This window comes from Sceloporus occidentalis, unplaced genomic scaffold (genome assembly GCF_023333645.1).
Source record: "Sceloporus occidentalis isolate IW3139 unplaced genomic scaffold, rSceOcc1.0.p SCAF_230, whole genome shotgun sequence".
Lineage (NCBI taxonomy): Eukaryota > Metazoa > Chordata > Lepidosauria > Squamata > Phrynosomatidae > Sceloporus > Sceloporus occidentalis.
In genome coordinates, this window is record NW_028317210.1 from 855,030 (window position 1) to 870,691 (window position 15,662).

At 43.9% G+C, this 15,662-nt stretch overlaps 1 protein-coding gene across 1 annotated transcript in view; it reads left to right on the plus strand.

The window, feature by feature from the left end:
* Positions 1 to 5,069: 5,069 nt before the first annotated feature.
* LOC149276705 (RUN domain-containing protein 1-like) overlaps positions 5,070 to 15,662 on the plus strand; it is a 58,044-nt gene continuing 47,451 nt past the window's right edge. Inside the window, exon 1 of the mRNA XM_089503369.1 lies at positions 5,070 to 5,471. Coding sequence (XP_089359495.1) covers positions 5,070 to 5,471 — 402 coding nt within the window. The remainder of the gene's footprint in view (positions 5,472 to 15,662) is intronic.

The window sequence follows — 15,662 nt, forward strand, 5'->3', positions numbered from 1 at the left end:
TGAATCGGATAAAAAAACAATATGCACATTTTTCATTTATTTAAAATAAACACTTTAAATTTACATTAACATGTGTCATTAACACTTTTATCTCTTTCTCACAATGGCATTTCTCTATTCACCCTTTTATTTTAGCCACTCTGCCCCCAGATATGCCTCATTCCTCATACCGCTGTACCACTGTACCGCTTGATATGCCTTATACCCCCAAAATGCCACTGTGCCCCCTAATATGCCTTATACCCCCGAAATTTACACAGTGGTGCTTATTTGCCCCGCTTTTCTCCTGTTGATATATTAACAGTGGCATTTAAATGCCACATTCAAATGTGGCATTTAAATCTGCTACCTCTAGTGGCCACCCTCCGCTCTCTGGAGCACTCAGAACTCATTACTAGGATCAGGTGTGCCTTGTTACCTGGGTTGAGCCCTAGTCAATACATCCAGCTGTGCCTTGTTACCTGGATTACCCTGCCTTTATGAACCTGCCCTGCCCTTCAGTCAGGGCCTTTGTATTGAAGTCTCTGGACCTGTCTGCTGTGGCTCTGCACCTGCACCTGCACCTGCACCTGTACCGTTCCTGGTTCCCTGCTTTGTGTCCTTCCAAGTGGATTCCTTGCTTTGTGTCCTGTCTAAGTGGGCTGTGTGCCTTTTGTGCCCTTCCAAGCGGGCTCTCTGCCTTTCGTGGCCCTTCCAAGCGGGCTCTCTGCCTTTCGTGGCCCTTCCAAGCAGGCTCTCTGCCTTTCAATACGGTAAATCAATGCTGGGGGCAATACACAAGTTTGTGTTGTGGGGGGAAGACAGTAATCAACACTAAAGGGGTACCTGGCTGGGGCATCAATACACAAGGGGACAAAAAATACAACAGGTGGAGTTAATGACAAAGCAGTGTAGAAAATAAAAATGTTATGCTTCAGTATGGCAGAGCCTGTCTGGGTGTTAGTGTGGCACAGCCTGTCGTGGTATGTATTTGGGTGTCGGTGTGACAGAGCCTTTCCTGGTATGTGTTTGGATGTGTCTTGTTTGTGTGTTTGGTGGCACTTCCGTGTGCCATAAAGAAGCCGTTTGTTGCCAGAACAGGCAGGGGGCAGTGTTTCTCCATTAACCACTTCGTTGCTGGAACGAGAGAGGGGTGGAGCTATGGGGGAGGTGCCTGCCAGTCCGATAAAAGCCCCTGGAACCATGATGCCGGTGCTCAGGTATTCACAGCTGTTTAGTTGCCTTCTGTGTCTTCCTGCTCCTGCTGCTGTTGTCCTGTCCTTGTGAACCCTGCTTCTTTGACCTGGTTTGTACACCGTCTTCTGCCTTTTGTCTGCCACCTGCCTCTGACACTTGGATCGTGACCTGGATTACTTTTTGCCTGCCTCTGACCCTTGGACCGTGACCTGGATTGCTATTGTCTGCTGCCTGCCCTTGACTGTGACCTGGATTAGTTATTTTGCTGTTGAACCAATTACCATTGGAACTGGTTCCTGTTTTTGGTATCTGGGTGTCGGTGTGGCAGAGCATGTCCTGGTGTGTGTGTGTTTTGGCGTCGGTGTGGTAGAGCCTTTCCTGGTGTGTGGGTGTAGCAGAGCATGTCCTGGTGTGTGTTTGGGTGTCTGTGTGGTAGAGCCTGTCCTGGTGTGTGTGTGTGTTTGGGTGTCGGTGTGGTAGAGCATGTCCTGGTGTGTGTGTGTTTTGGCGTCGGTGTGGTAGAGCCTTTCCTGGTGTGTGGGTGTAGCAGAGCATGTCCTGGTGTGTGTCTGTGTGGTAGAGCCTGTCCTGGTGTGTGTGTGTTTGGGTGTCGGTGTGGCAGAGCCTGTCCTGGTGTGTGTGTGTGTGTGTTTGGGTGTCGGTGTGGTAGAGCCTCTCCTGGTGTGTGTGTCTGGGTGTTGTGCACTGTAATTACTGTGAACATGTGCGAGGGCCGACCATTTTGCCTGACATTCTTTGAACAATTAAATGCAAATTAACTATTTTATGCAAAGTTTATTGAAAACAGCATGCTTTTCATTTTGTGACTTGGATGACAAATCTAAACTGCTGTTAAATCACTCTGCCTTTAATATTAAAAAAAACAGATCTATATTTGGGCAACTTATCTGTGGGGCCTTATCAGTCCGGAACGCGGGCCGCAATTGGCCCTCGGGCCGGACTTTGGACATGCCTGAATTAGGGGCGCATCTTAGTGAACTACATTTCCCATGATTCCCAGGGTGTCTTAAGCGTGACTGAGAATCATGGGACATGTTCCTATAGATGTGCTATTCCTATCTGAGCCACTGACTGGTGAGCAAGAAAAAAACACTCTACACATGCAATAAGATATACCACCACATTACTACCCCCATTCCCCAGTGTCATAGTGTAAAAGTGCATATGAGTGAGTGGCAGATTTTAAGTGTGCACACGAGTGAGTGGTAGATGTCCTGCATGGCCCATTTCATTCTACAATACACCGTATGTAAAACACAGTAATGCTGGTATTGTTGTACATTACGAAGCAGTAATTTAGTTTATTTAGAATCAAAACTACACTACAGAGTATGCAAACACTTTACAGATACACTTACCATATACAGTAACAGAATAGCATGACTAGCGTCTTCTTGTTGTTATGGTTTTAGAGTATCTAGACAGCAAACATGCCACCCCACCGTATTCTGATTACAAATTGCCATCATGACTTCCGCTCCTTCCACATCCAGAGGAGAGTGCTCAAGCGACATGCCAACTCCTTCCACATCCAGAGGAGAGTGCTTTTTGTACATGTTTGCTACTTTACAGATAATCTGGTTATTATATGTTAATGATTAAACTATTTTTATGACAAAACCAGTGGTCTTATATTCGGGCATTTTATTTTTTTCCCAATAAGATCCAAAATTTGAGGGGTCGTCTTATAATCGAGCAAATATGGTAATAGCCAAAAGCTTCTTACAAGAATATCGTGAAAAATAATGTGATCACTGCTAGTGTTGCTGAAATGCGTCAATATCAAGGCATTCAGCAGCATCAAGAACACCCGAAAAACAGGGTGCCGTTTGACTGCTTTCCGGAACAGACATCTGAGCTTCTTCAAAGAAAGTGAACTCCAGCACAGTCTGCTAAACACATAGAATAGTGAAATAAAAAAATCTAAATTGTCACAAAATAACAAAATGAAGCAGGCTCTGTGTCTAAAGATCCGCTGAGCGTGCTATAAAGTAAAACTTTACGCTCCCCTGTAGGTTGGTCACCTTGCAGGTACTGCAGCCGACCATGAATTTATAAAATACCGTATTTGCTCGATTATAAGACGAGGTTTTTTTCAGAGCAAATGCTCTGAAAAATACCCCTCGTCTTATAATCGGGGTCGTCTTATAATCAGACCTCAAATAGGTCTGACTATGCGACGACTAAGATCCAGATCCCCTGCAGCTGCAGGGGACCTGGATCCTCCTGTCTCCCCCCCCTCGCCCCACTTACCGGTACTTCTGAGTCCCCAGTGTGTAGCTGGGGTAGCGTGTAGATGTCTACGCGATTCGCGTAGACAACTTCCGCTGCAGCAGGAAGGAGGTGTGGCTAGCAGCGGGGGTTGTCTGCATCCATCGCGCAGACCTTCCCCAGCTGTCAGAGATCAGAGTTCCCCGCACCGGTGCCGGTGCCGCACTGGTGCGGGGAACTCTGATCTCTGACAGTCGGGGAAGGTCTGCGCGATGGACGCAGACAACCCCCGCTGCTAGCCACGCCTCCTTCCGGCTGCAGCGTAAGTGCGTGGGATCTACACGCTGCCCCGGCTACATGACAAGGAAGTCAGAAGCGCCGGTAAGTTTGGAGGAGGGGGGGTGTTAAATGGGGGGCATAAGGCATTTCTGGAGGCAGAGTGCTCTGTGAAATGCCTTTTAACCCCCTTAATGCCACTCTGCCTCCAGAAATGCCTTTTTAACCCTCTATACGCCACTCTGCCTCCTGAATGCCTTAAACCTCCCTATATGCCACTATTCCCCATAATATGCCTTTTAACACTCTAAATGCCAGAGTGGCATATAGGGGTATAAGGCATTTCTGGAGGCAGAGTGGCACATAGGGGGTCAAAAGGCATATCATGGGGCACAGTGGCATATAGGGTTAAAAGGCATATCATGGGGCACAGTGGCATTTAGAGGGTTAAAAGGCATATCATGGGGCACAGGGGTATAAGGCATTTCTGGGGCAGATGTGCATAACTGGGGGGCAGGTTGGAAAATAGAAGGAAATAAAACCAAAATATTTTTCTCAATCATAGCTTTTATTAAAAAAAAAATAGTTTAGATTAATTAACATTTACTGGTAAAACTTTTTTCCTATAGGATCGTCTTATATTCAGGCTTTTCTTTTTTTTTCCTAAATTAATATTCAGATTTGGGGGGTCGTCTTATAATCAAAAAATACGAAAAACCCCAATGATGTCACCACATCATCATAAGGAATCATCCAGTTAAAAGAAAATGTGTGCAAAAAATGTAAAAAAAAAATATTTAAAGACAATTCATAAAATTTGCGCTGTACCTTCCTAAAAAATCTTGGCATTTGCATTTCAAATACCCTGGGGTGTCTTGTTTTCAAAAACATATGGTTTGATTAAATTGAATTGACCACAGCCATCACTGGGAAGACCCAGACCCGAGCACCCGACCACAGAGAAGGGGGAGACCCCCATTCAAACCAAAGCGGCGAACATGGAGGAAGGGGAGAACCCCATCCAGCTGTAAGTGCGAGCAGTGAGGTCCACTTATGATTCAATGCACCCTCTAGTGGCGGCTTCGCCTATTACTACTGTTTATAGGAGAGTGAGAGAAAGAGAGAGAGAGACAGAGAGACCGGGGGGGAGACGGGGACTAGTAGAGTACACAGACTAATCCGATATTAAATTATGACCATATTGTTTATGGAAAAAACGCACAAATATTAAAAATGGCTGATTTAATAAGATCCGGAAATGATTTGGCTTTCACAGTCGTTATGGTAGCGTGTACCTGTACAAATCCCTGCCCTTGCTATGACGTCAGCAAAAATATTTTCTTTCCGCTGGCATGGCGGAATAGCTAGCACGGCAGGAGGCAGTCATGTCAGCCGACGAAATGTCTGTATCCGACGGCGAGCCCGTGACCGGGGAGCGATGGGCTCCTGTCGGAGCAGTGGCAGAGGAAACTAATGAGCTGATCTTAACCACGGCATCTGCAGATTTCAGTGCGGTAGAAGAGTCTGGGCGGCTAAGCTGTGGATCCGCATCCGGGGAATTGATTGAAAAACTTCAAAGGCTCGAGAGCGAGCAAGAGCTACTGAGCTCGTCATTATTGGCCCTCACTTCACACTTCGCCCAAGTGCAGTTCAGATTGAAGCAGATAGTAAAGGCGGAAGGAGGAGAGAAGGAAAGGCTGCTGACGGAGCTGGAGGACTTTGCTTTCAAGGGATGCCCGCATGTTCTAGGAACACGAAGGCTTGAAGAGCAAATGGTGGAAGATTCGGTTAGTAGTACATAACACGCATTCATATGTGAAACCACATCAACCAATTTGTTTTAATAGCTGGAGTTCAGAAGTGGTATTTGGGGTTTGCGGTGTTTATATGGCCAGAAAAGAGAAGATTAGTGGATAGAAAACACATACGATTGCGTTTTGAGAAGCCGTTAGTATAAAGGACTGTATAAAGTCAAGCTGTCAGACGGTTTCATATCAGTGGTAGTGATGTCCGGATCATGAACGAATCGTTCTTTTGATCCGATTCTTTTCAGTGATCCGGATGAATCGGTTCAGTAGACTGAACGATTCATTTGTAGTAGTTCAGTCTGTGAATCATGCAGTTGTAACCTGATCCTAGAGTGAGTAATCTGCAGAGCACTCAGGCACAGACTCTGGGATCAGGTTACAGCTCATTAATTCACAGAGGAACGATGAATCAGAGTCAGAGAGTCGTTCAAAGATTCGAATGATTCAAAGATTCGAATCTTACAGAGAATATCACTGGCACCATACTTTTATAAATAAATACATTAATAATCTTCACTGCCTAAATCTTAACCCTAAATCAACCATAAATGCCTCTAAATTAACCATAAACACCCCATCAACCATAACTGCCCCAAAATTAACCCTAAACACCCCATCAACCATAACTGCCCCTAAATTCCCGCATGGAAAGAGTTAAAATATTGGCATTATAAATGCCCGTAGCGTGCCTTGTTTTAAAAAATGTCTGATTTGATGGGGTAAATTGAATTGGCTGGCTTCAAAGATGTTCCAAATATGGCACGTGGGCACAGACTGACCAGATGTCTAAACGGCAAAAAAATACACGCTTCACAAAGGTGGCCTTTTACCTCCCAAAAACCCATGCGTGTGGAGTATCCCTGCGCTCAGGAGATGTTGCTGAACACATATTGGGGTGTTGTTTGACAGGGACATACCTGGAGTACAACGTGTGTGGGGGGAAAAAATACAAACATTTTTGACTACCATAAAGTTTAACAAAGGCTAGTGGTAGAATTAGTGCATGGAAAGGGTTAAAATACCAGCATTTGAAAAACCTGCATTTGAAATACCTTGGGGTGTCTATTTTAAAAAAATATATGGTTTGATGTGGTAAATTGCATTGGCCGGCTTCAAAGATACTCGAAATAGCACATGGGACACAATGACCAGATTTGTTGGGGGGAAAAATGGTTTTGAAATAGCAAAACGCTACTGGTACCTATTGCCCCATAACGTGCAGAAAAAAGCAAAGTAAAAAACATAAAAACATTGGGTATTTCTAAACTCAGGACAAATAGAATCTATTTAGGAGGTTTTTTCATTGGACTCGACCCAGCCGGCAGACCTCCGATCCTGCTCCCTTGCGATGCCCACGGCAACTGATGCTGTGCGTCGGGATTTGATTCAGATCCCGGCACACAGCACTGAAGCTACGCCCGCCGTCTTTGCTACACCAGAAGGACAGGACACAGAAGAAGAGGCAAGAGGAAGAATGAAGAGGAGGAGGAAAAGTAACAGAGGAAAGGTAGGAAAACATTAAGTGAGAGTGGATTAGTAAGTGTGTGAGAGTGATGGGTGTTATGCTGTAGTTTATGCTGAATGTTTGTGAATGAGTGTGTGTGTGATAGCATGGATGTGTAAGTGGGAGGGGGTAGCATGGCATAGGGAGGCTGTAATCACATTAATATGATGCCCAGGTTCCAGCATGTACTGGCTGCATGGGCATGATAGGAGTGTGATTGCCGTTAGCAATTATATATATGATGTTGTTGGGGGTTTTTTTGCTGAATTTTCGGTCCAGATTCTCCGGTGCATCCCTATATACTAAGCCAGACACTGAAGTGGTAGGTCTACACCACATCAATGTTTGGCTTAGTATATAGTGATAGGGGTTATGCTACATTATTGGCAATGTCTGGCTCAATGTACAGTGATAGATGTTGTGCTGTGCCTCAGTATATAGTGATAGGTGTTATGCTGTGCCACCGTCAGTGCGTGCCTCAGTATATAGTGATAGGTGTTATGCTGCCCCACCGTCAATGTTTGCCTCAGTATATAATGATAGCAGTTATGCTGTGCCACCGTCAATGTCTGCCTCAGTATATAGTGAAAGGTTTTATGTTGTACCCCAGTCTATGTGTGCCTCAGTATATAGTGATAGGTGTTATGCTGTACCCCTGTCAATGGTTGCCTAATGACAGAAAATATATAGCTCCACCCCCCTTGCAATGTGAATTTTTTTATTTTTTTCAGCTCCACCAACTTCGCTTTATATGGACTGTAGAAGCATATTGTGCGCACAAAATTTTGGCTCTGGGAAAAATTTTGCACAACAGAAATTTTCTGCGCACACCACCCAAGAAAAATTACAGGGAAAATTGTCTCCAAATAGTGTTTGTATGACTTATTCATGTGATCAACACCTGCAATGCTGTTTCCATGTGTTGTTTATTTGCTCTATACCTTCAGTACTGAGTTTACATCTGTTTCCATACATTATTTATGTATACCTGCAAATATATACGGTTTGTACGTCTTATTGAGTTGATCTATACATTAGAGATAAGAGGTATGGCTTAGTGAATGAGGGACAAAGGGACTCTGGTGATAATTGTGGGGGAGAGGACCTCTCTCGCTGTAGGGTCAGAAGGAGGGAAGACTCCACTGACTCTCACAGTCTTCCCCCTAATCTGCAGTCAGTGTGGCAAATATTGTTTTTGGTGTGTGAGCGGAGGGAGTGATTGCATGTTAGGGAAAGTGGACGGGGGCCCAAGGAAATATTAAATATTAATGTAAACTATTTTTTCATATTTAATAAAAACTGATTGAGAAAAGTGCATTTTTTGTTTTTATTTCCTTTTATATGCCAACCTGCCCCCAGTTATGCCTTATACCCCCATATATGCCACTCTGCCTCCCCGATATGCCTTATACCCCCATATATGCCACTCTGCCTCCCCGATATGCCTTATACCCCTATATGCCACTCTGCCTCCCAGATATGCCTCTTGACCCCCTATATGCCACTCTGCCCCCCCAATATGCCTTATACATCCCTATATACCACTCTGCCTCCTTCATATTCCTTTTAACCTCCAGTTATGCACATCTGCCCCCAGGCTTGCCACTCTGCCCCCACATATGCCTTATACCCCCATATATGCCACTCTGCCTCCCCGATATGCCTTATACCCCTATATGCCACTCTGCCTCCCAGATATGCCTCTTGACCCCCTATATGCCACTCTGCCCCCCCCCCAATATGCCTTATACATCCCTATATACCACTCTGCCTCCTTCATATTCCTTTTAACCTCCAGTTATACACATCTGCCCCCAGGCTTGCCACTCTGCCTCCAGATATGCCGTATACCCCCTATATGCCACTTTGCTACCTCGACTGCACCTCCTCGACTTACCAATGCATCCCTAGTCTTGTCCCCCACGCTTCCGACTAACTGGTGTCTAGTGGGGGTAGCCGGTGGACGCCTTCGCTATGTGAGTAGAAAACCTCCGCTGCCCATTATTTCTGCCAGGGCTTCAAAGACCAGAAGGTCATGTCACGCCAGTGCTTTGTCATAGAAGCCCTGGCGGAAGTGGTGGTAGCAGCGAAGGTTGTCTGCGCACAGCACGCAGACGTTCACCGCCTGCCAGGGAGAAGGATCCAGGTTCCCTGCAGCCTTTGAATAACGTATTTAATCACGTAGGTCATATGTTGTATCAAACCTATGCTTAAGTTGGTTTTAAGTGAGGAAATGGTTAGGTGATTTGTAAGATCATGTAAACGGTTGACATTTCGTGGATTTTTAATTATGGATTATATTTTATATATACCATATTTGCCCGATTATAAGACAAGGTTTTTTCAGAGCAAATGCTCTGAAAAATAACCATCGTCTTGTATTCAATGTCGTCTTCTAATCAGACCTCCTATAGAGGTCTAACTACAAGACTGAGATCCAGATCCCCCCGCAGCGCTGCAGGGGACCTGGATCCTCCTCTCTGGCAGCCGGTGAACATCTGTGAAATGCGCGCAGACAGCCTCTGCTTCTGCCGGGGCTTCTATGATGGAACACCGGAAGGTCATGTGACCTCGGCACGCCCTCTTAGAAGTGCCGGCAGCAGCTGAGGTTGCCATTGAGGAGGATCTTCGGATCAGTGCTGCGGGGGATCTGGATCTTAGTCTTATAGTCAGACCTCTATTTGAGATCTGATTATAAGACGACCTATAAGGCATCCATTTTTAACTACATAATATGTACTTTTGAAGTAGACTATGATGGAAATATGACTTCAAAATAACAGCTGAACTGTGCAGTTTATTTAATATTAGCCCCTGTTGCCAATATGTATATAAATTAGACCCTGCTGCCAATATATATATAAATATTAGATCCTGCTGCCAATATTGGGGGAAAAATTGGACCCTACGCAAGCATTTCTTTGGGCCCCGCTCCCTAGTATGCAATCACTCCCTCTGCTCCTGCACCACAAAATAGGTATAGATCAAATAACACATAAAACAGCACTTGCATGTAGATCAACTGAATAAGACATACAAACCTACATAACTACATACATAATGTATGGAAACATAGCATAGCAGGGATAGATCAACACAAACCCAGCTTTGCATGTATAGATCAATTGAAATTTACATGTGAACTCAGCACTGAAGGCATAGAATCAGACATACAAATACTGTATTTGCAGGTACACAATAATAATGTATGGAAACATAGCATTGCATGTTTAGATCAACAGAACACACAAGCCCAGCATTGCAAGTATAGATCAACTGGAAATCACATGTAAACTCAGCACTGATGGTATAGAACAAATAAACACATGGAAACACAGCATAGCAGATATGGATTAACAGAATAACACACAAACCCAGCTTTGCAGGTATAGATCAATTGGAATTTGCATAAAAACTCAGCAATAAAGGTATAGATAAAACACCTTAAATTACAGGCACAGATCACAGGTTGTACACCCCAAAGCCAGCTTTGGCGTCCACACTGCCCACATAGATCCTGACCAGCACACAAGACTTGCCATCTTTGTCCCCAAACAGTCCGTCCTTTGCCATCTTTGTCCCATAAACACCCTGCCTGCGCCATCTTGGTCCCCAAGGCTCAAGCACCCTGCTTGTGCCATCTTTGCCTTTCCACAAATCAGTTATACATCTGATATGTACAAACACACTTACAGTCACTCACTAATTCACACGTTCATTCACATAGTAGTTTATTCTCTCTCACACAAATCATTTATACATATTCATTAATGCATTCACACCAATTCATTAATCCTCTCCCTCATTCATACAATTTATCCACACATTAATTACTACTCTCCCTCATTCAGACAATTCATCCACACATTAAATCATTCATGGTACACTTCTCAATATGTAGCATTGGGGTTCTGTTCTGTAACCAATTTTATTCAAGCGCTCGCTCGATTATAGGCTGCAGCCTAAAAGTTTGGTGCTATGTTAAAGAAATATTTATTTTTAACTAAAAAACACACGTTAGTTGAATGGTAAAACACAATTTTACCTAATAGACAGGAATACATGTATTTTACCATTTTTGGTATCTATTATGCAGTTAGTCAGCAAAGGTTATACAGAGACATTTGGAAAGCCATTTGAATAGCCATTTTAAGGTCCCCCATTCATTCATAAAGCACCTTACTTATAGACATTCCCCCTCTGCTCCCCTGAAAGGACATGTCCCAATATAAGTCTTGGTACTGTGCACAATTTATTCATGATAAAGCCCCCATAAGCACAGCATAGCCTGAGCCTTGGTACAGAACCTCTGGGTGTCACATGGGAAGGGAGTGTGTATGTACTTTACAGCAGTCTTAATGAGTCCAGTCGTAAGCCGTGACAGCAAACCCTTATCTATTTGATTGCAGATAGGAACCATTCGGCCCATCAAGTCTGCCAATTTTTCTTGATTTTTAACCCCTATCAGTCCTTGGTCAGGTTCTATAGTGAGGATAACGTTATGTCTATCCCATGCCTGTTTAAATTCCCTGTATTAGCCTTTGCTACTTTTACTGGGAAACTATTCTATTTATCTACTCCCTTAACCTCTAGTTTTAGACTATGACTTCTTGTTCTAACATCGATCCTCTTTTCAAATAAGCTTGCCGGAAAACACATGGAAATGTTACCACGTTTTTAATATCGTATATCTAAAGATGTTAGGTGCTGCCTCCCCTGTGTGACCCAAGTGCCTGGGCCATGGCACCCAGAACATCTGACATCCTTTTGAAGATTCCCACCTTGAGTGTTCATGTTTCATTGAGTTTATCATGGGGTCTGGCCACATGTCCACATAACAACCTTAATGGCAGGATGTGGCCAAAGAAAATATTTTAACTTCTTCATGCAAAAATGCTTTGTTAACCCTTAAACATAGGCATTTTGCATGACAGAGGGGTCTGTGGATACTTGTCTTCCACTACCCTAGTTGTTCTTTGACAAACCTTTTAACTTAGCTTCTCGTGCTGATTTTCTCATATCAGCATGAAATATCTTGCTGCCCCCACAGAATTAGCAATATATGGCTGTCAACTGCTTTCTCAATAACACAAAAATACATATAGGGGATATACCTGAATTCCAACTAATTTGCCTTGCTGCTCTCCAAGTTCAGTTTCCTAGAACGCACAGTTTCTGCCTTGTGCTTTGATAGCCTAGGTCCAAGTTTTTTCCGCAGTGGGCCACTTCATCAGAATTGTATACGTGCGCGGGCCGCACTCATTTTTCACTGTGACAAAAAATATGGCCTTTAGTAAAATATGCAGATTAAAATAAAGTAAAATGACACAAAACCTTTACTCTTCCTCTCACTGATTTCTGGGCCTTGAAAGTTTTGCGACTACAAATTCAGGATTCCCTAGATTTATTCTAGGGATGAACTAAAATGAAAATTCTGGACCAAAACATTCAGGGTTCACTTAGCCAAAACCGAAAATGACCCCCACCTTTAAAAATAATAATAAAAACTCACATGTTTAATAAAAGTAGGTAACACACAATTGGACAAAATTAGCAATATGACTTGGCATGATAGGAGTGTGATTGCTAACAGCAATCACACTCCTATCATACCCAGGCAACCAGTAAATGCTGGTACCTAGGCATGATGGGACTGTGCTCGCTGTGATTGCTGTTAGCAATCACACTCCTATCATGCCAAGTCAGTCAGTACATGCTGGTACAGGGTGGCTGTAAGTGATGTGCAGACCCCTTACTGCTGGCAGCATCACTACACAAGGGGGGCAGCTAGCTAGGTTTCAGCATGTACTGGCTGACTTGGCATGATAGGAGTGTGATTGCTAACAGCAATCACAGTCCCATCATGCCTAGGTTCCAGCACTTACACATCCATGCTATCACACACACACACTCATTTATTCATATAATCATTCATTCATAGATTCATTCCCTCAATCACACACACGCATTCAAACACCCTCCCCACCCCCTTACCCGCACTGCAGCTCCTTGATGCCGCTCACAGACTTCAGCAGGGGGCGCGGCCTCCCCTCTGCCTTCTCTGCTAAAGCACAGAGGAAGTAGGATGTCACGTGAACTCCGCTTCCTCTGTGCAGTCCAGAAGACCCTCCCACAAGTAAGTAGCAGGGCTTGAGGTGCGGCTCGCGTAAGATCGGTTGCCCTAGCTGCCGATCTTACGCGGGCCGCACCTCGAGGTCTCGTGGGCCGCATTTGGCCGCGGGCCGCATGTTGGACGCCCCTGGCCTAGGAATATGGGATATGCAGCATTTTTTTCCATCTTTCTGCTCCACTAACCCCTAATCTCATATATCTGCTCTCTTACTTCCCCTGTCCACTTTAACAGTATTTAACTCTCTATTACAGCCCTTAACCCCTTAATGGCAAAGCCCGTACATGTATGGGCTCAAAAAGCATTGTTTTGAATGGGTTTAGGGACCACCCATTGTTCTTAAGGGGTTAAAGCCTGCAATACACTCCTCCGTCTTCCCAACAACAACTTTCCTGCTCTCCCACCCACCCCTGTGTTGTCATAATATATAGACAGTTAACCCCTTAAATCCCAGGGGTTTTTGGTACCTTAAAACCCAGAGCAATTTTGCCATTTTTGCGCTATGTCGGTTCAGAGATTATTCTCTTTTCCTGTGAATAGTTGTACCCATGTAACCTATATATTGTTTTTTCAAGGAGAGATAGAGCTTTCTTTTGATACCATAGTTGGATGATTAGCTGAAAATTTAGAATGATAAATTTAGTAAAAACTAGAGAAAATTAGAAAAAAAAGATTTTCAGGTGTCCTGATTTCAGAAATACCTAATTTATATAGATTTTCCATACTTTCCCAGCACCAGGGAGCATACTATAAGGTGTACATTTCTTGTATAATTTTGATGCCTATGGCTTAACGGGTTTGGGGGTTGCGAATGGGGGCAGGAGGGTTATACTGGCTAGATGTTATGCTAGGGAAATGGGATGTAAGGTTTTATAAAATTTTTTATATATATTTTTTTACATAATAATGGTTAGAGGTCCTCTTAGGGACCTCCTGAACATGCCAGTGATGTCACAATGACATCACAGCTCACATTTTATTTTATTTTTTTTAAATGAATAAACGGCTTTTTTTTCCTTCGCTGTTTCAGGACGGGAGGGGGAGTGAGAGACATGGTTTCTCACTCCCCTCCCCGCGATCCCCCTGCACAGATCACACTGTGATCTCTATGCAGGTCCTCACAGACCTGCACAGAGATCGCAGTGTCTGCGCCTCATCGGAGGGGATATCCTGTCTTCCGATGACCTTCCGGGTCACGTCAGCAGTGACACAACCCGGAAGGGAATGCCCGGAATTTATTACAGCAGATCGGACAGCAGAAAGCGGGCGATGCCGGCTTCTGCTGTCAGCGGGGAGTCCAGCCTGATCTCCCGTGCAGCGGCAGGGATGTGTCCCTGACGCTGCAAGAAGGGCTGGACATACCGGGACGTCCATAGGGGTTTCTTAATAGGCGTTTCTTGGACGTCCTGGTACGTCTATGCGGGATTGAAGGGGTTAATCACCTGACCTATTTAAACATGCCAATAGAGGGCACCAACTCTTTGGATCCCTTTATTACCCATTACTCACCTTTAACCCCTTGATGACAATTGCCGGTCCGGGCACGTCACGGAAAATCATGTCGTTAACGACAAATGACGTGCCAGGACCGTCATTTGTTAAAACGGGTAAAAAAAATCGATCCGTGATCCGCTCCGGAGAGCGGTCACAGCCGCAGCTGCCGGTGATCTTCGCCATCAGCAAGATGGCGGCGACCCGGGAAAAAAAATAATAAAGACGAAAAAGTTCGCTAGACGGTCTCCTGACCCTCTAGAGAACTCTGGCTCCACTTGCAGGTTGAATACAGGTACTGCATTCAACCATGCAAGTCAATGGAGCTCAGCTTTCTAATCACAGTGTGATTAGAAAAAAATAAATTAAAAATAAAATAAAATTAATAATCATTAGAAAAAAAAATAGTAAAAAACCAGTAAAGTGTAAAAATAATTTCCCTCTGATGTCACTATCAGGGGAACCTTCAAGTTGAAAAAAAATCTTAAAAATGTTTTAAAAAAGGCAAAAAAAAATTAAAATATATATATATAAAAAATATATTTTTGTGAGCAAGTCCTAAAATTAGCACATTAGCTTAAAACAATTCTCGCATGGAAAGAGTTAAAATACTGGCATATTAAATGCCCATGGGGTGTCTACTTTTAAAAAATGTATGAGTTGATGGGGTAAATTGTCCCAAATAACACGGGGGGAAGGATGGCCACACATCTAATTTCCAATTAGAAAAATGCACACGTACCAAATGTGGCCTTTTAGTTCCCCCCCCCAAAATGACAAACCTATGGATGTGGGGTATCACTGTACTCAGGAGATGTTGCTGAACACATATTGGGGTGTCGTGTGACAGCGGCATATACCAGGAGCTGTAAATTCATACATAAAGTAGGTGTGTGTGGGAAAAATACACACACAAAAATACTACTGCAAACTTTGAAAAAATGCTGGTGGTAAAATGTGTGCATGCAAAGAGTTAAAATACCCTGGGGTGTCTAGTTTTCAAAAATATATGGCTTTATTGGGCACACTGAAATGGCCCGGCTCA